Source organism: Trachymyrmex septentrionalis, unplaced genomic scaffold (genome assembly GCF_001594115.1).
Source record: "Trachymyrmex septentrionalis isolate Tsep2-gDNA-1 unplaced genomic scaffold, Tsep1.0 scaffold119, whole genome shotgun sequence".
Classification (NCBI taxonomy): domain Eukaryota; kingdom Metazoa; phylum Arthropoda; class Insecta; order Hymenoptera; family Formicidae; genus Trachymyrmex; species Trachymyrmex septentrionalis.
The window spans coordinates 143079-158588 of NW_017304320.1; the positions used below are offsets into that span (position 1 = coordinate 143079).

General features: G+C 34.9%; 1 protein-coding gene across 1 annotated transcript in view; it reads right to left on the reverse strand.

Moving 5' to 3' along the window:
- The window catches only part of LOC108754697 (whirlin), a 112044-nt gene that overhangs the window by 74459 nt on the left and 22075 nt on the right, over positions 1-15510 (reverse strand). The window contains exons 2-4 of the mRNA XM_018497198.1: positions 9176-9557; positions 7950-8350; positions 2598-2609 (exon numbers count right to left, since the gene is read on the reverse strand). Coding sequence (XP_018352700.1) covers positions 2598-2609; positions 7950-8350; positions 9176-9522 — 760 coding nt within the window. The 5' untranslated portion in view covers positions 9523-9557. The remainder of the gene's footprint in view (positions 1-2597; positions 2610-7949; positions 8351-9175; positions 9558-15510) is intronic.

The following is a 15510-nucleotide window of genomic DNA, read 5'->3' on the forward strand; positions in this document are numbered from 1 at the left end:
TCGTAATTTAATATATAGAGAGATGAGGGACCTGTTGGCTGGCATGTGACAAACAAGTTGAAATTTTGGCAATCTTCCCCAGTATACTTGTTGAATGGGATGTAATAAACGCCATGGGCAGAAATATCGTGGAAATACGAGAGGAGAATGAAAAAACGAAGTATGCGGATGCATTTCAAAGTAAAATATCGGTAAAATGGTGAATGTGTGTCTCCATGTAACACGATGCACGTACGTGTAAGTGTATTTGTGACAGAGAAAGAAAGGCATGCACAGATTTTTTTATAATAATCGAGAGAAAGTGCGATCGCATCGCATGATATGCTCGCGTATGCAATTATGAGATATTGCACATTGTGGGCGTACGTGCGTATATGAATGTATTTGGCGTATACATGTACTCTGAAAAGTATTTTTTACCCCTCTGAAAAAACGATAATCGATAGCAGCCGGATGGAAACTTTAAACCGGGGACCACAGATTATCCATGAATTTTTTAACGGCATTCATGCACGGAGACAATGAATCTCATCCGGTTAAATGAAAAAAAAAAAAAAAAAAAGAAAGAAAAGAACGTCTTTATGCAGAAAGCGAGATTTCTCGAGTCTGATTTTGAGTTCAAAATATTAATTCTTTGATACATATTATGAATAAATACGTTAATTGTACGATTCATGAACCGAAAAAAAATTGTATATGATAATATCCTCTTTTAGATATATTTATAATAATATCTGTAAGAATCGATTAATTTTATTAGATAATTAATTATCATGAATAAAAAAATTATTTAGACATTTATAAAAATTAATTGTATAATACTTTAATAGGCAACGCTGGCCAAAACAATTCTGTTTTTATATTAAAATATCTAAGATATTTTTATACTATTTTTTGCATTAATTTTAAATCAATCAAAATAATGAGAGCAGTGTGTTTGGGAAACATGCATTTAAAAATTCTTCTATCTCGCTTTATTTTTTCTGCTTAAATATTGTATAAATAAATGATTCTTAGGGAATATCTATTTAATTTAACATGATTTTTACTTATTATAAAAATTTTCAAACAAAAATAATCATTTTAGTTAAGAAAGAAATCCTATACAATTATTTATTGTCAGTAAAATGTAAAATTTTTAAAAAGAGATATATGTTAAGGAATTCTGGATAAAATCGAATCTCGTTTTCAAAATTAAAAAAAATACATAAGAATCAAGTTATCTATTTAAGAAAATCATTGTCGACCAGTGCAACCAATATTATTATAAAGAAAGAAATTATTCAGACATAAACCATGATTAATATAAATGAATTACAATCTTGATTATAAACACGAAAAAGTATAATTTATAAATATGTAAGATACAAATTTTTATGTGCTAAAATTAAAAATAAGGTTGACTATTTTTATCTTTCGTGCGAACGTTTAAATTACTTTTCGGAGGCGTGTTCGTTGCTAAATTATATACTGAAACATCCAGTAATGCCAATGTGTTCGTGTATGTTTGTGTGTGTGTGTGTGTGTGTGTATTTGTAATTTGTGGCTAAGCAAGCGGAACGTGATGATACATCAAATAACACGCTCAAACTGCATTTATGCAGCTCATGCGGCGTCATTTATTGCGTGTTTATGCTGGGTCCAAGTTATCGTTGGATCCGGGGTTGACATAATTTTTCAGGTGACATGAAAGAACAAATTTAACGTCAAGATAAAAATAACTGGCTCATAATTATTTTTCTTTGCTCATAATTATTGTCATCGAGGTGACATCCGTGGAGAATTCAGTTAAGAATTTTTCGGTTATTTGCTATTAAACTCCAACATTATCTGCTAATCGTTAATTAATACAAGGTGTTTCATGTAATTGAACTCTCCGAGATTTGTCCGTGTATTCTCTTCTTCTCAATTATATTTTTTAATCAAATATTTTAAATTAAGTTTTAATTTTAACCTGAAGATAATTTGCTCAATAAATATTTAATTGAATGAAAGATAATAATGTTCGAACAGCAAACATCTCAATAATCGCAACGCGAAATTGAGGAAGAGCTGAGTTGAAGAAGAGCTTATCTCAAGTTACCGAAAGAACGGGGTAGTTCAATTATCCATTTTTTCAATCATAATTAATCACGATCCAATTAACCGTTCATATCAATCCTCCATTTTCAGTCGAGAGTTTGTTTTCTTCGGAGCTTCGGAAAGCACGGTAATTAAATCTCGATTTAAATTGTTCCTACGAAATAGAGCGTTGGGAAAGCACCTTGTGTATATAGGCGGTTATTTTTACGAGGAAATTGTACGGTGGTCCGAATCGCAGAAAAATACCTGCAGTTAATTTAGCGACATTTAATGCGATTTAAACGCTTTTCCATTATTCCCCGAACGTTCCGCTTTACGCGGAGCTTTATGGCTGGTGTTATAGTGTGAACGACTGTGAACTTTCCTCTACGCACTCATACGCTCTCTACTCGCATATGCAATTGTACATCCATGCAACGAGCTGTCGGCGTGCCAAGTCTAGAGAGGAAGTAGCTTTCTGACAGATACTCGTGGTGCGATGGCGTTATAAACCCTCCTTTCTCTCGTTGAGTTACCTGACTGCACTTCTGGTACAGCGAAACAGAAAATAAGAATGACACAACGCAAGTTGGCTTATTCTCGATCTCAACCGGTCGCGAACGATGGTGAAATCCCCAGGAAGCTTACGTCGAGTTCAACAAGCTTCCTTTTCAAGACGAGATAATACAATATAACGGTAAGAACATTTTATTAAAGACTCGAAATGGAGCCTGCACTATCTTGTGGGCCACATTTCACGATAATAGTCGCACAAGCCGACGTATCAATAAATATATATAAATTAATAGAAATAAACACATTGAGTAAAAAGTTTTTGATATTTGTGACTACAATTATCTATCTTATCGTTAGCAATGATAACTACGTGTATAGTTTTATCGACAAATATATATTTGGTATTGAAAATGCGTACAAATTATTATTAGTTATTGTTATAAAAATGCTTGCAATAACTATAATTTAACTATAATTTATAATTATGTTTTTAAACAGAGTTATATAAAATGTAATGATAATCACTATAATATTGTAGTCATTTTCCACTATACATGCAGTTGTATTTCAAGTATACATAGAGGAGAACGTGGCATTATGGCCAGTAGATATAATGGCCTCTCTTAATATTTCCGCTATTAGGTGATGAATTCTAGTGATTACCTATAGAATATTATTTGTTCAGTAGCTCGCCGTTACATCATGATGCTAACATGGCAATATATTGTACTTTAGCTGATCCTTATTATAATGCACTTTCAAGCGTTTCGAAACATTTTTGAGGTACATTTTAGTATTGAATTACACATATGTTACTACCTCATTCTTCTTAAATTTGAGCATATTATCCCACGAATGTTTGAGTGTCTTGTTTATTATTTGACATTTTATTTGGTCGTATACACGTTTTAAATTTAAATATTAATTATAAGTTTTTGCGTAAAATATTGATTATAAATTTTTGTATAAAATGTGAATAATACCATCTCCTTCACAATTTCATCAATATATTTTTTACGATTGTCTCAAAAATGACTATAAATTCTAATTAATTACAGTTAACTTACAATAATTGAAACCATTTTTTATGATAATAATTATAATTTAGTCATTTTTGGTGTCAAATTTGATAGAACTATAGTTTATTATTAACAGTAATATACAAATATAGTAGTAATAACCATCATTATAATATGTAATTATAGTCATAAATACCGAAAACTTTTCTCCAAAAGAGAAAGAGAATGTGTGTATTATATAATAACACGATTACATTCTAAATAAATTCTATCAGCTTTTACGTCGCGAAAAAGCTTCGCTTTCCAAATTCCCACATATTTTGCGTGAGAAATATTTATTAGATATTTCGGAGCAGGATTGAAAAATATCGATGATGGAAACCTTTTGCACTCGAGGTATAAAGGGCCGATAGTGCGATACGAAAGGGAAATTGATGACACGAGCGAGCGCATTTTTCTCTGACTTTCCTGGGAGTTTTCAGCATCGTAAAACGGATTTTCAATGGCGCGATCCGCGCGGCAAGGCGAAACGGGGGATCTCTCGAGAGGGCCGCCTTTCCAGATTTGGGGTTTCACGCTCGAATTCTCGGCGATGATAAAGCTCGTCAAGCGATGGTATCAGCGCGCATGTGTGCAGCATCGCGTGCGTGATTAAGCGTGAGATTTAACGCCCGCAGTCTCGCCGGGAACGTCATTACAACGGACGGAGTCGCCGAATCATTGCGTTTGATTTTGCTCTCTTCCGACCAAGGCTGTATTTTTTTTTCTTTTCTTTTCAACCACTAAACTCTTTTAAATCCCACAATGTGTGCTAATTGTAATTCTAAATCTTATTATACATAACTTTACAGAATAATTTTGAATGAAAATTGTGTGGAATGAGTATAAATTATTCCTATGAGAAGCGAGAGAGGATTCCCTTTTCAGTTTCGCATCAAAGGGAACTTATTATATGCGAGCCAATTTAATATTCTTAAATCAGTATCTATAAATATTACATCTCGCAAGATAGTCTTGATCTATTTTTGAGACTGCGAGGATTAAGAGGCTGGAGACCGTGAAACCGGATCTTGTCGCTTCTGTCACTTTAATGACTTTAAGGCGGCGCTCTCGCGCATTCTTCGCCTCGTCACGCGGATCCGAGATTTTTCTCGCGTATCAGTCGCGGAATCTTTCTGGAAAACGCATAAACCGAGAACCGTGTCTCAAACATATTCAAATCTTGGGAAAAATGTCAGGAAAAAAGAACACAGAGAAAGCAAACAATTTTTATCGAAAATTATAATTTTTAAGGACAGTTAATTCTTTTTTGTATTCCGATATCTCAGAAAAGTTTGAAACATTTTGCTGTTTGTGAAAGTTGTTATTTATTGCAACATAAAGAATCAACTCTAATATTACAAATAAATTATGCTAGATTAAAAAAGAAATGAATTTTGTAGAAAAAAAAAGAGTCGACAATTAAGCGACAAACTAAAGTAAGGTTTGTCAATTAACGCCTGAGGCTTTGACTTTTTCGACAAACGAATTCTCCAGAAAGATTGAGCGTAACGACGAACCCCGGTCGTTGGATTTCCGGCGCAATCGCGTTTCGATGGGTCGATAGCTCGTTATCGCATCGACCATCGAACGGCAAACCGACCGAAGTTTCACCCTCATGAAAGGGTAGGGGAGAAAAAAAAGGGGTGAGAGGAAGGGGGAGAGTCTGTGCAAAACGCGCTCCTTCTCTACCGAATTCGCGTGCAAACAATCGTCACTGCAGCGGAAAACGATGCTTAACAATCGTGAAAATGTTTCCCCCCGCTTTCGAGTATCGTCCTCGCGATGAGAGAATTCATTTTCCACTGTGGTCGTCAAAATCGATTAGAATCCGCACACATTATGAATACAAACGAGCACATTCGAGGTAATTTAACTGCAGAGCAAAGAGAAAGAGAAAAAAAGAGAGAGCAATTATTTTAAGATTAAAACTGTATTTATTTTTTTAATTTAATCAATTTAATTAATTTATAAATTTAACCATCTTCCATAAAAATTCCGAATATTCTGTCATTTTATCGAGAAAACAATACTGGATGATCCTTAAGTATTCTAAAAGATTTTCAAAGGGAGATTTCTCATATAATAATTCAAGACAAAAACTTCATATAACTAAAGAATAATATATATAAAGAATATATATATAAAGAAAAAAATTTCGTTTCTTCCAAAAGTTTCGAAAACCATTCGTGCCATTTTGATGTTCTTGAAACACACACAGAGTTTCATCAAAGTAACCCGAGTAGTTTCCAAAATTTTTGAAAAAAGTAAAAATTTTTCCTTACATCTTTATCTTTATCTTCAATTAATGTAAGGAATCACCATTTAAAATCCTTTAAAATACTTAAAGACCACCTTGTATAGTTAATTTATCATTATATTGATTAGAAAATCAATCAATTATTTGCCTTCATAATTTCAACATAATTAGATTAATTAACATTAAATAATTATAATGATACAATTTGCGCAAAAAAGCAGCAATACATTTGACAATTTTTAAATGGAAATATCATAGGTTTCCGTCATATCGTTGGATATTTGAATAGTAAGGAACATTTTTCATATCAATATGTTTCGTCGCGAGGACAAGACGGATGCGCAAGGACGATTCGCCGATTTATGCTGAAGCACGTATAAGCGTAAGGTGTCGAGACACGATATGAGTGCCAGCCGAGGTGACTTAGGCACGCAGCACGAGAAAAAGACAGTAATCAAGGAAACGAGTTGGCAAACGATAAGTGACAAGCGAGTCATCTGGCAAACCGATCGCTTCATAGAAACACGAAATCGCAAATCGTAGTGGATCTAAAGATTAAATTACATGTTAGGCTAATGATAGGTCGACGAACTATGTTGACTGTTGATTGAATCTATTCTTAAATAATCGTACTGACGTGAATGGCACTCTTTTAATAGTACAGCTTATTGAAAACTCATAAAACTTCTGCTTGTCTAGAATCTTTGTCTAAGGATTTCTATTTATCAAGATGATAGGTGTTTATACCGTCAGATATGGTGCCATGAAGTTGAAAAGTGATTTATTACAGTAAGATGGTATCGAGTTAGTAATCAAAGTTTATTCAAGAATTTCTAAATCTTATAGATCTGTGTTATCACGAATGGTGATAATTTATCTTTGTAATCCTTTAAGATCTAACTTTTTGGAGATGTGGGACATATATATGGTTTAGTTATTTTTAAAGATTTGGGAAATCGCTGAATATAAAAATGAAGCCAAAATATAAAGATTCGAAATGGCGGATCCAAGAAATGAAATATTATCAAATTGTAATGAAATTGTTTATTATTGAGTTTTGAAAGAAGAACTGTTCAAAAAGATAAATATGATCATATAATAAAAGTAAGAAAAATTGTAGTAATTACAATTCTTACGGTTCTATATCTAAATAATATTAGAATTGTTTTATTAATAAAATTGAGTATTCATTGATAATATAAGACATGTATAAAAGCTATGAAAGATTCAAGAGATTTTCTGATATCTATAAATAAAATGGCATCAATCAATATCGTTTCTCCATTAATAAATATTCCTATCGTATTTCTTATTGCTGAAATACGAAAGGCTTGAAAATTACTTCATATACATTATGTAATATAAACATTATTTAAAAAATTAATACTCAGTTACTTATGTTTGAGTAATTATCATGTAAAAATAATACTGACTATGGTATATTAATCCGAGAATTTTCCTATTTCACAACGTAAATAATTTCGCTATATTTTACGATTATATTTATCGCAATATTTTTTAGTTAAAGTTTAAACATTGCCTTTAGATGGATCGAACAGCTTAATATTTACCAAATGTATTTTCCTAAGATGACCCTAAAAGGGTTAAAGGCAGAAGGCAGCATAAATAAAAACACCGAACGTGACGTCACAAGTTTCAAAGTTTAAACTCCAATATGATAACAAGTTGACACCGCCAACAAGTTGCGGTTTACCCGCACGATGCCAGGAAGACGTATCTTCGAGTTTATCGTAGCTCCTATTCTCGGGTGATTTCTCGGTAGAACGAATTTCTACTGAGCCGGAGAGAAAAATCCCCAGTGGCGGCGGCAGCGACCGGTCGAGTTCTTTACAGTTAGACGACCCGAAGAAGATACTCGCGGCGCAGCGCGGCGGCCAGACGACTCGCGGAGCATTCAGCGGCGCCGTACGCCACGCGGTGCGGCGTGCGGACGTCGGAAACGTGAGGCTTAACAAAATTTCACTTCGAGGAGTGCGGAGAACTAAGAGAAACTTTGAAGTAGAGTTAAAAACCGCTCCTGGGAAATAAAGTACCTCGTTCTCGAGGCACGAAGTACGGCGACGGGGGTAGCCTGAAGGTACTGCGGATCTCACCTGCGTCCTTGCCACCCTTCACGCAGATGCCAAAGCCATGGTGAGAGTCCGGCGGATCTCTCGTCATGGTGATTGTCCTTACGGTGAGCTCCTGAAGACTGAGCGGCTGCGAGATCGGCGACGTGGGCGGATTCCCGGTGTTCCCGGCCTGCTGCTGCTGCTGTTGCTGCTGCTGCTGCTGCTGCGATTGCTGCTGTTGCTGCTGTTGCTGCTGTTGCTGCTGTTGCTGCGAGCCGCCGGACGCGGTCGGCGTGCCGCGGACCGTCGTCACGCTCGCTGGACTCGATGCCGGTGATTTGCGATCGCCCTGCCGTCGTTCCGAGACACTGTTGCCGAACAGCCTGGAGAAGACAAAACATTAAATTGTCACTTACTTCGAAAGGGGCACTGCTCAGAAAATTAAATAAGAATCGTATTGGACCGTAAAATTTGAAACTCATCAAATAGGAAATTTCAATAGGATTCCCAGGTTCCTATAACGGACGGTCTAAGCTGGGATCTTTTTGCTTAATTATTCAAAAAATTAAGTTTTCTAGGAAAGGAGAATAGAAATCAAATATTAAACGGAATATAAGCACTCAAACATATATATTATGATAGGGTTTCTAAAAAAATTAAGATGTTAATTAATAGGTACAACGCATTTTATTGGATTTTCGATTGGAATTGCGTATTAAAAGGTTCGTAAAAAAGAAATAATTATTATAAAAGAGAGAAAATATGTTATACAATATCCATACAAGACAACGTTTTACAACAATTAACATTTTTTCGCCACTGGAGTGTAGAAACTCCCCAAATGAATATTCCCAGATTAATCATATTTTATGTACATATATTACGTTAATTATGTTATATTAATAATTGCTCTCGTAGCAAAATTTTGTACTTGTCAAATTGTTGGTGCACATATTTTAAATTAATCCAGAGAGCCAAAAGTCAATATCAGGGCGTTTTCAGAGAACGAAAAACTCGCAAGTACGGAATGTACGAAATAAGCCGCAAGTATTAAAAATGAATTACGCCCCAGTGGAAAAAGTGTGTCACGTCGGATACACGCAAATCTCCGAGAGTGATTTGCGTAATTCGATTTTGATACGTATCGGACGTGGCGCAATCATGGAAGAGCATCTTCCATCATCAGCGTTGCTGGAGGGATGTCATACCTGAGCACCTGTTCCGGGGAGATGGCGCCGGTGCCGCCGGTGGTTCCGTGACCCCGGTGCGATCTGTAGGGGGTCGCATGCGACGAGTGATGATGGGGCGCGCTCGGCGGCCTCTCGACGATGGTGTAGCTGGTGCCAGGCGGACTGTAGTAGCCGCGGTGCTGGCCGCCATGGTGCCGGCTCGTGGTGACGGGCTCGAGATCCTCGGCCTCGTAGCAGCCACCGGTGCCGCTACGCAGGTAGTGAGAACCGCCACCGGCGCCACGCAGGAAGTGCGTCCCGGTGGTACCGCCGCCCCACTGCAGCTCCTGCAGCTCGGAACCGTAGTCCTCCGTGCTGCTGGCCATGCCTCGGCTGGCGATCGGCTCCGCCTTGGTCACACCTGCCGGACAATAAACGAGCACGCAATTGCGGTCAGCGCGGAATCGATCACCATTATGGAAGGACACGCGGACAGGTCGGCGGGGTAGCTCGATTGGTTTGAGTTGCAGGCGAACCGCAACGCGTTGCATTTCAGTAATGGGGACATTTTAATTTTGAAAATTTTAATTAGGAAAGAGAGAAAGAAAGAGAGGGGGAGGGGAAGGAGGAAGAAAGGAGACTGTAAATTATATCTGATTTAATTAAATTACTTGAACTGAGAAAACTTGTCTTTTTTTTTAATTTAATGGTTTTGCTTGAAACAGAACATAACTTTATTTGAAAATATTTAATGTAATATTTAGCGTTGAATTTTAAGAATTTTCACTTTTTTTCCTTTGTATATGTTTTTACATTTTAATCAATTTGGCGTCAATTTTTGGAATTGAAATTCTAAAATTTTCCTTTTTTTTCTCTTCTTTGGGTATATCTTTATACTTCAATAAATAATAATATGAAAATACAACAATAAAATAAAATCTTTTTATGTAATCAATTAATGGACAGCACAGGCACTTAATCTTTTGAGGATCAGAGTTTTCTAACGAAGTAATTTATAGAATATCTTATTTTCTAAACGTTTTTGATGGTTGAATTCGATTCTGCACATTTTAAAATTTAAATTTAAAAAAATAATCTGACTATTTTGAAACTAGATTTTAGAGGTTTTTGATATCGCTGAGTTTGAATGTTGCCTGAAAATGCCGAATTTTAAAAAGGTAGTAACTTCCATGAAATGTTACAGGGCTGATATTCAGAATTTGTAAATCAACTTGGAAATCAGTTTTACTATTATCTGTTTGTGTAGCACTGTGATGAACTTTAAATAAAACAAAACTCGAAACTTCGTATTTTGCGTTACTAAAATTTACAATTAAAAAATCGAGTTGTATATGTGTATGTGATGATCAGATTATTTTTAAAAATTTCATCCGCCATATTGAATCCAGTATTTTGAATTTTTTATTTTTGACCTCATAGATTTGAATGAAATTATTAAAAACTATCCCTATAGGCCAAGTTTCATAAAAATGCATAAATAAAAATGCAATCGAGCAGTTCACAAAATAAATGGGATCACCGATCCGCAAAAGGTTAATAATAAAAAAAGTTCCAGAGAAAATTTACATGGAAATTAGTGGGACTTTCGGACATAAAAAATGTAAAATAAGCAGCTTGTTCAAGAATATTTAGCGATTTTTCAATGTTACTCCAGGAGAAAAACCTGTACACGCTTTTACATTAATATATTATGAGGTTAAGTAACAGCAATCCTTGATTCGAACATCCAAAGCAGTTTAAACGTAAAAGCCACGGCCTGAATTTCTGGGATGTCAGCCAGATCGATCGCGATTCTCGTAAATAAGTCAGGAGATACCACGAGTTCTCGAGCGACATTTTCGTGTTTACAAAGAAACTGCCTCGACATTCAAATGTCACATTAACACAGTTGAAAATTTTATTAAGGAGGCCTTTCTCAGAAATCGCGTCCCCATCAGAAATGGAGACGCAAGAATTTCTACCGCGACAATCGAGCAACACGCGTAAGACTCCGATACGCGTCCTTTCTTTGCAAAACTTTCCATATTTTTAACTTTTAATAGGTACTTGTAACTATAATTACATGGTGTTCTACGATTATTATTGCTACAACGATAACAAAATAAATTATATTTATAGTTCTAGAAAAAAATATATACATCAGTTGGCACCGAAAATGATTATAAATATAGTTATTATTACTATAAAGATTGTTGCAGTTACCATAATTTAAAGTCTTTTCTGGACTAACCATCAACCAAGTCATAATTTTAAAGCGCACTATCAGTTTACAACTCTGCCCATTTTTTCCAACTTTTCCAACTTTCGGAGTCGGTTTGTCTCTGCCGAGAAGCTCGCGTAGCTGAAGCACCGAAGCACTAGATGTTGTCCGGTCGTACAACAATCACTTAAGCTCGTCTACAGATGACGCAGGTCGCAAAATTAGAAATTAACCTAACGTATTTTAATTATAACATTATAGGACATTATTGTTCCGCAAAACGTCCATCTGTATGATCTGTTTCATAGTCCCGCAACAATCAACTTAAAATAACGATGCGCTTCCAGGAACTCATATAATCAGAGTCTCCTATTCTTATCACTTAGTTTCTTCTAGTTTTAATTTCTTATTATTTCTATACAGCGCAGAAGCTTGCAGTAACATTGCTACAATGTTTACAACATTAATTGCAATATTGCTGAAATGTTGAAATGCTGGAGTGATCTGTGCTGTGTTATTTTTACATTTTATCTTTTACAATCCTCATGTTTCTCTTATTCCTGTCTTTCTATTTTTCTTTAAATTACGGTCATGTTTTGCAGCAATCATCAGTTTAAAAATAACAAATGCACTGTTTTCAATCTTGTATATAAAATCAAAATCTACCTTTTCTATTTTCTTACCTTTGATTTTTCCTAGTCTTAATTTTTTATAATTTTATTACATTTCGTCTCTTACGTACATTATTTTTTTTTAATTGTTGCTATCGACGATGAGTTCATCAAAGGATAAAAAATACGAGGTGCTGAAAACCTCGTACTGGTTAAAACATCGCAATTTGAGAAACAAATTGCTTTAAAAAAATTCGATGAAATTATCATCGAATTTTATGAAATCCGGGGATATAATACCTATTCGATCGTCCGAGAAGAAATTCTGTAGAACTGCCGATGGTATTTGCATATCCATAAATCATAAACCTGCGAAATTTCTTGCTTCTTCAAATATGTTATTTTAAACTGTATAATTTTATAGAACAGACAATCAAACAATCAACATAGAATATAAGAAGATGATGTTGAACCAAATGTTGAAGGAAATATCGAAGTTAGTAGCAAAGAGAATCATAAGGCAGAGTTGCAAAAGCAGGTCGAGAATGGAAAAATTACTCCATTTGAAGTCGTATTTAAACAATCAGCTTTAAAGCAAAAAGAAGGATATAATATGAAATATTTATTTTACTTGCAATTTAAGTTAAATTTCGAATGTAACAATTGACAAACCTCAGTGTTTAAATAATTCACATTTTCGCAAATTAAATCTATTAAATTTAATAATTATTTTAGGAGTGCTAATAAATGTTCTCAATTGTCTAATCTTGAGAAAGTACTTCAAACAACAAGCTGAACAAAAGAAAAAATTAAAGACTGTATCTAAGATACCTGATAAAGATACAGTATTAATCAAAAAAGTAAAATTACTTGATGCTGATATAAATACATAATAAAATTAATTGGAAGTTATTTTTAAATGAGAGAAAGAGAGAGAGAGAGAGAGAGAGAGAGAGAGTCATTTTCAGTGTTAATTATATATTCATTTCTAATAAAGTTATAATTATAATTTTTACAAGTATATAATATTACTAACAATTATAGTATTATAGTAATAATCGTAATTATGGTACCATGTAATTATCACAAATTACTAAAAATTTTTTTTCCTGGTGAACGTATAAAATTTTCTAGCAATATTTTTTACCGTACAAATATGGCGACGTGATCAAATCACGGCAATCGTTCCAATTCGAACTCATTAAAGTTGTAATAACTAATTAATTACCGTAATGATGAAATAACAGAACCGCGAAATCGCGACAATCAAACATATTTACATCGCTAGGCAATTAATCACGTGTCACTGTTCCTAATTGTGGGCATTGTATAGTATGTACGCGCATAGCTATGCGGAACAGATGCTTTACAGATTAATATCCAAACGACGTCGAAGGTGCCTCCGAATAATTTAGATGCTTTTTTTCCGACGTGTCTTGGCCGTTTATTGTAGCGTCCTCCACGACGCATCCACGAATATTCGCGATTTATTTTTACACCGCGATCGATTGCAGTTTTTTCCATTGTTATCATCGGGCTGCCGTGACGCGAACCGATTACGTTATCGATTCCCGCAGGACGGGAATAACGGGACAATTAAATCCGTCGCGAAGAGAAACTTCCTTGTCGTGACTGTCTAGTGATTTTAGATAGGATCTTCAACGTGAGACCCGCCGTCGCGCCGTGGCCACAGTAATGACATCATTTTCTGGGACAAACCCGCTGTAACTCCCTAATGGCCTCATGCAGGAAGTCTTATGTTATCGTCGGAAGAAAGTTCGGTTGGTCCTAAAGATAATCGCTGATATGTCGACAGCTATATACGGGAATGTTTAACCGAGCTATTTTTTTTTTCTCGCGAATTCTTCGATCGATTTAGGAAGGGTGTTTAGCAGGTAAATAAAAAAGTTGAAATAATTGGCGATAAATGTTGGGTAGACAAACACTGTATAATCCTGAATAGTGAAAAGGTAGTTAAATTTTTTTAAACAAGCTAAATATATTTTTTTAATTTTAAACTTAAACTTAAGCAGTTAGTATCTTTTCAAATATCTTTCAAACGTATCAAATATTAAGGTAAAACTTCAATTTTTCTGCTTTTTTATCAAATTTTACCGTACGATCGTTTGGGTTAATATGATCAGAAGCTATAAAAATAATATAAGAAATAAACAATTTTCATAATATATCTTGCATTAATAACAAAGTTATCAAATTAGAGAGAAGATTTTTTAAATAAAATTAATTCTGAGTTGTTTTTTAGGTCAAATAAAAACTCGAGCAGGATTAAATAAAATATTGAATTTATTTATTATTATAGTGCACTTATTTTCATGAAAAAGTAAAATTATTTTCTCGTAAAGTTATATTGTTTGCGTTTTGCTTAATCACGCAATTATAACACAAAGTATTTTGAAACATGCAACTTTGTGCTGTACTTTATATTAGTTTTATAATAAAGTAGCACAGCAATGTTTATATATATAGATTATTGCAATTTCATTATAATAACAATTAAAGCAAATATATTTAAATACATTTCCCTATCAATAATTCTACATTATCTTCATTTTTCCAACATTATCATGCACATTTTCAATCAGAAGTGTTATATTTTTTTACAAAATAGGAACGATAACGATCGTGTTATTCCCAGCATTCGCCTCGGAATTAAATTCCCGTCATTCCTTTCTTCGTCGCATTGTAATACAAGGGAGAGATTAAGTCGTCCTCTACGGAGGCGTAAAGGTCGCGCAGTAGGCTTAGCATTTGATATCGTAACAATATCTCCTAATATCGTCGTCACTTCGCGCTGACAATCAAGACAGTTTCGCCTATTGTGAGGCAAGCCAACCTTGACACTGAGAAAGACTTGTTTGCCGTCGAAGTGGGGGGGGGCGGGAGAGGGGCAGAGGGTTTGAAGTCGCTCCTGGCGGACGCTCTTGCGGGGGTTACGGGCTGGAGGAGCCGCGCGGTGAAGGGATGAAACTCCGCGGTGAGGATTGTGTGTCGTGTGTTCCATCATGTACGAGGGTGGGCCGATCAATACTGCGACTGAACACCTGAAGCCGACTTCATTCAGTCGACACCTCCATTTCATCCCCCTTTGTCGGGACCGTTGGAACTTTGCTACTACACTCAGCGATTATAGTGCACGTATGTGCCGCCCGCAAGGGCCGCGATTAGAAACTGCAGCAAAGCAATGCGATAGCGGAGCTTATGCTGATTCGGCGGAACCACCTTTTTTTACCTTCAAAAGAGATTCTGAGATTCATATTCCGTGTAAGGTATTCTGTACTGAGAGAGAAAAATGGTTGCAATTACAGTAAATTAATTACAGTTTATAATCATTTTCGGTACTAAATATATTTTTTCATAGAAAATAATACGTAAAATCTAGGGGCAAATTAAAAATTTTTAACTAATTATTGAAAAATGCATTAAAACAAATATAATAAATTATTTCATATAATAAATTTGTGTAAAAATATTTAATAAATAATTATATTTATTTAGATTTTTAAAGAATTATTATAGCTATT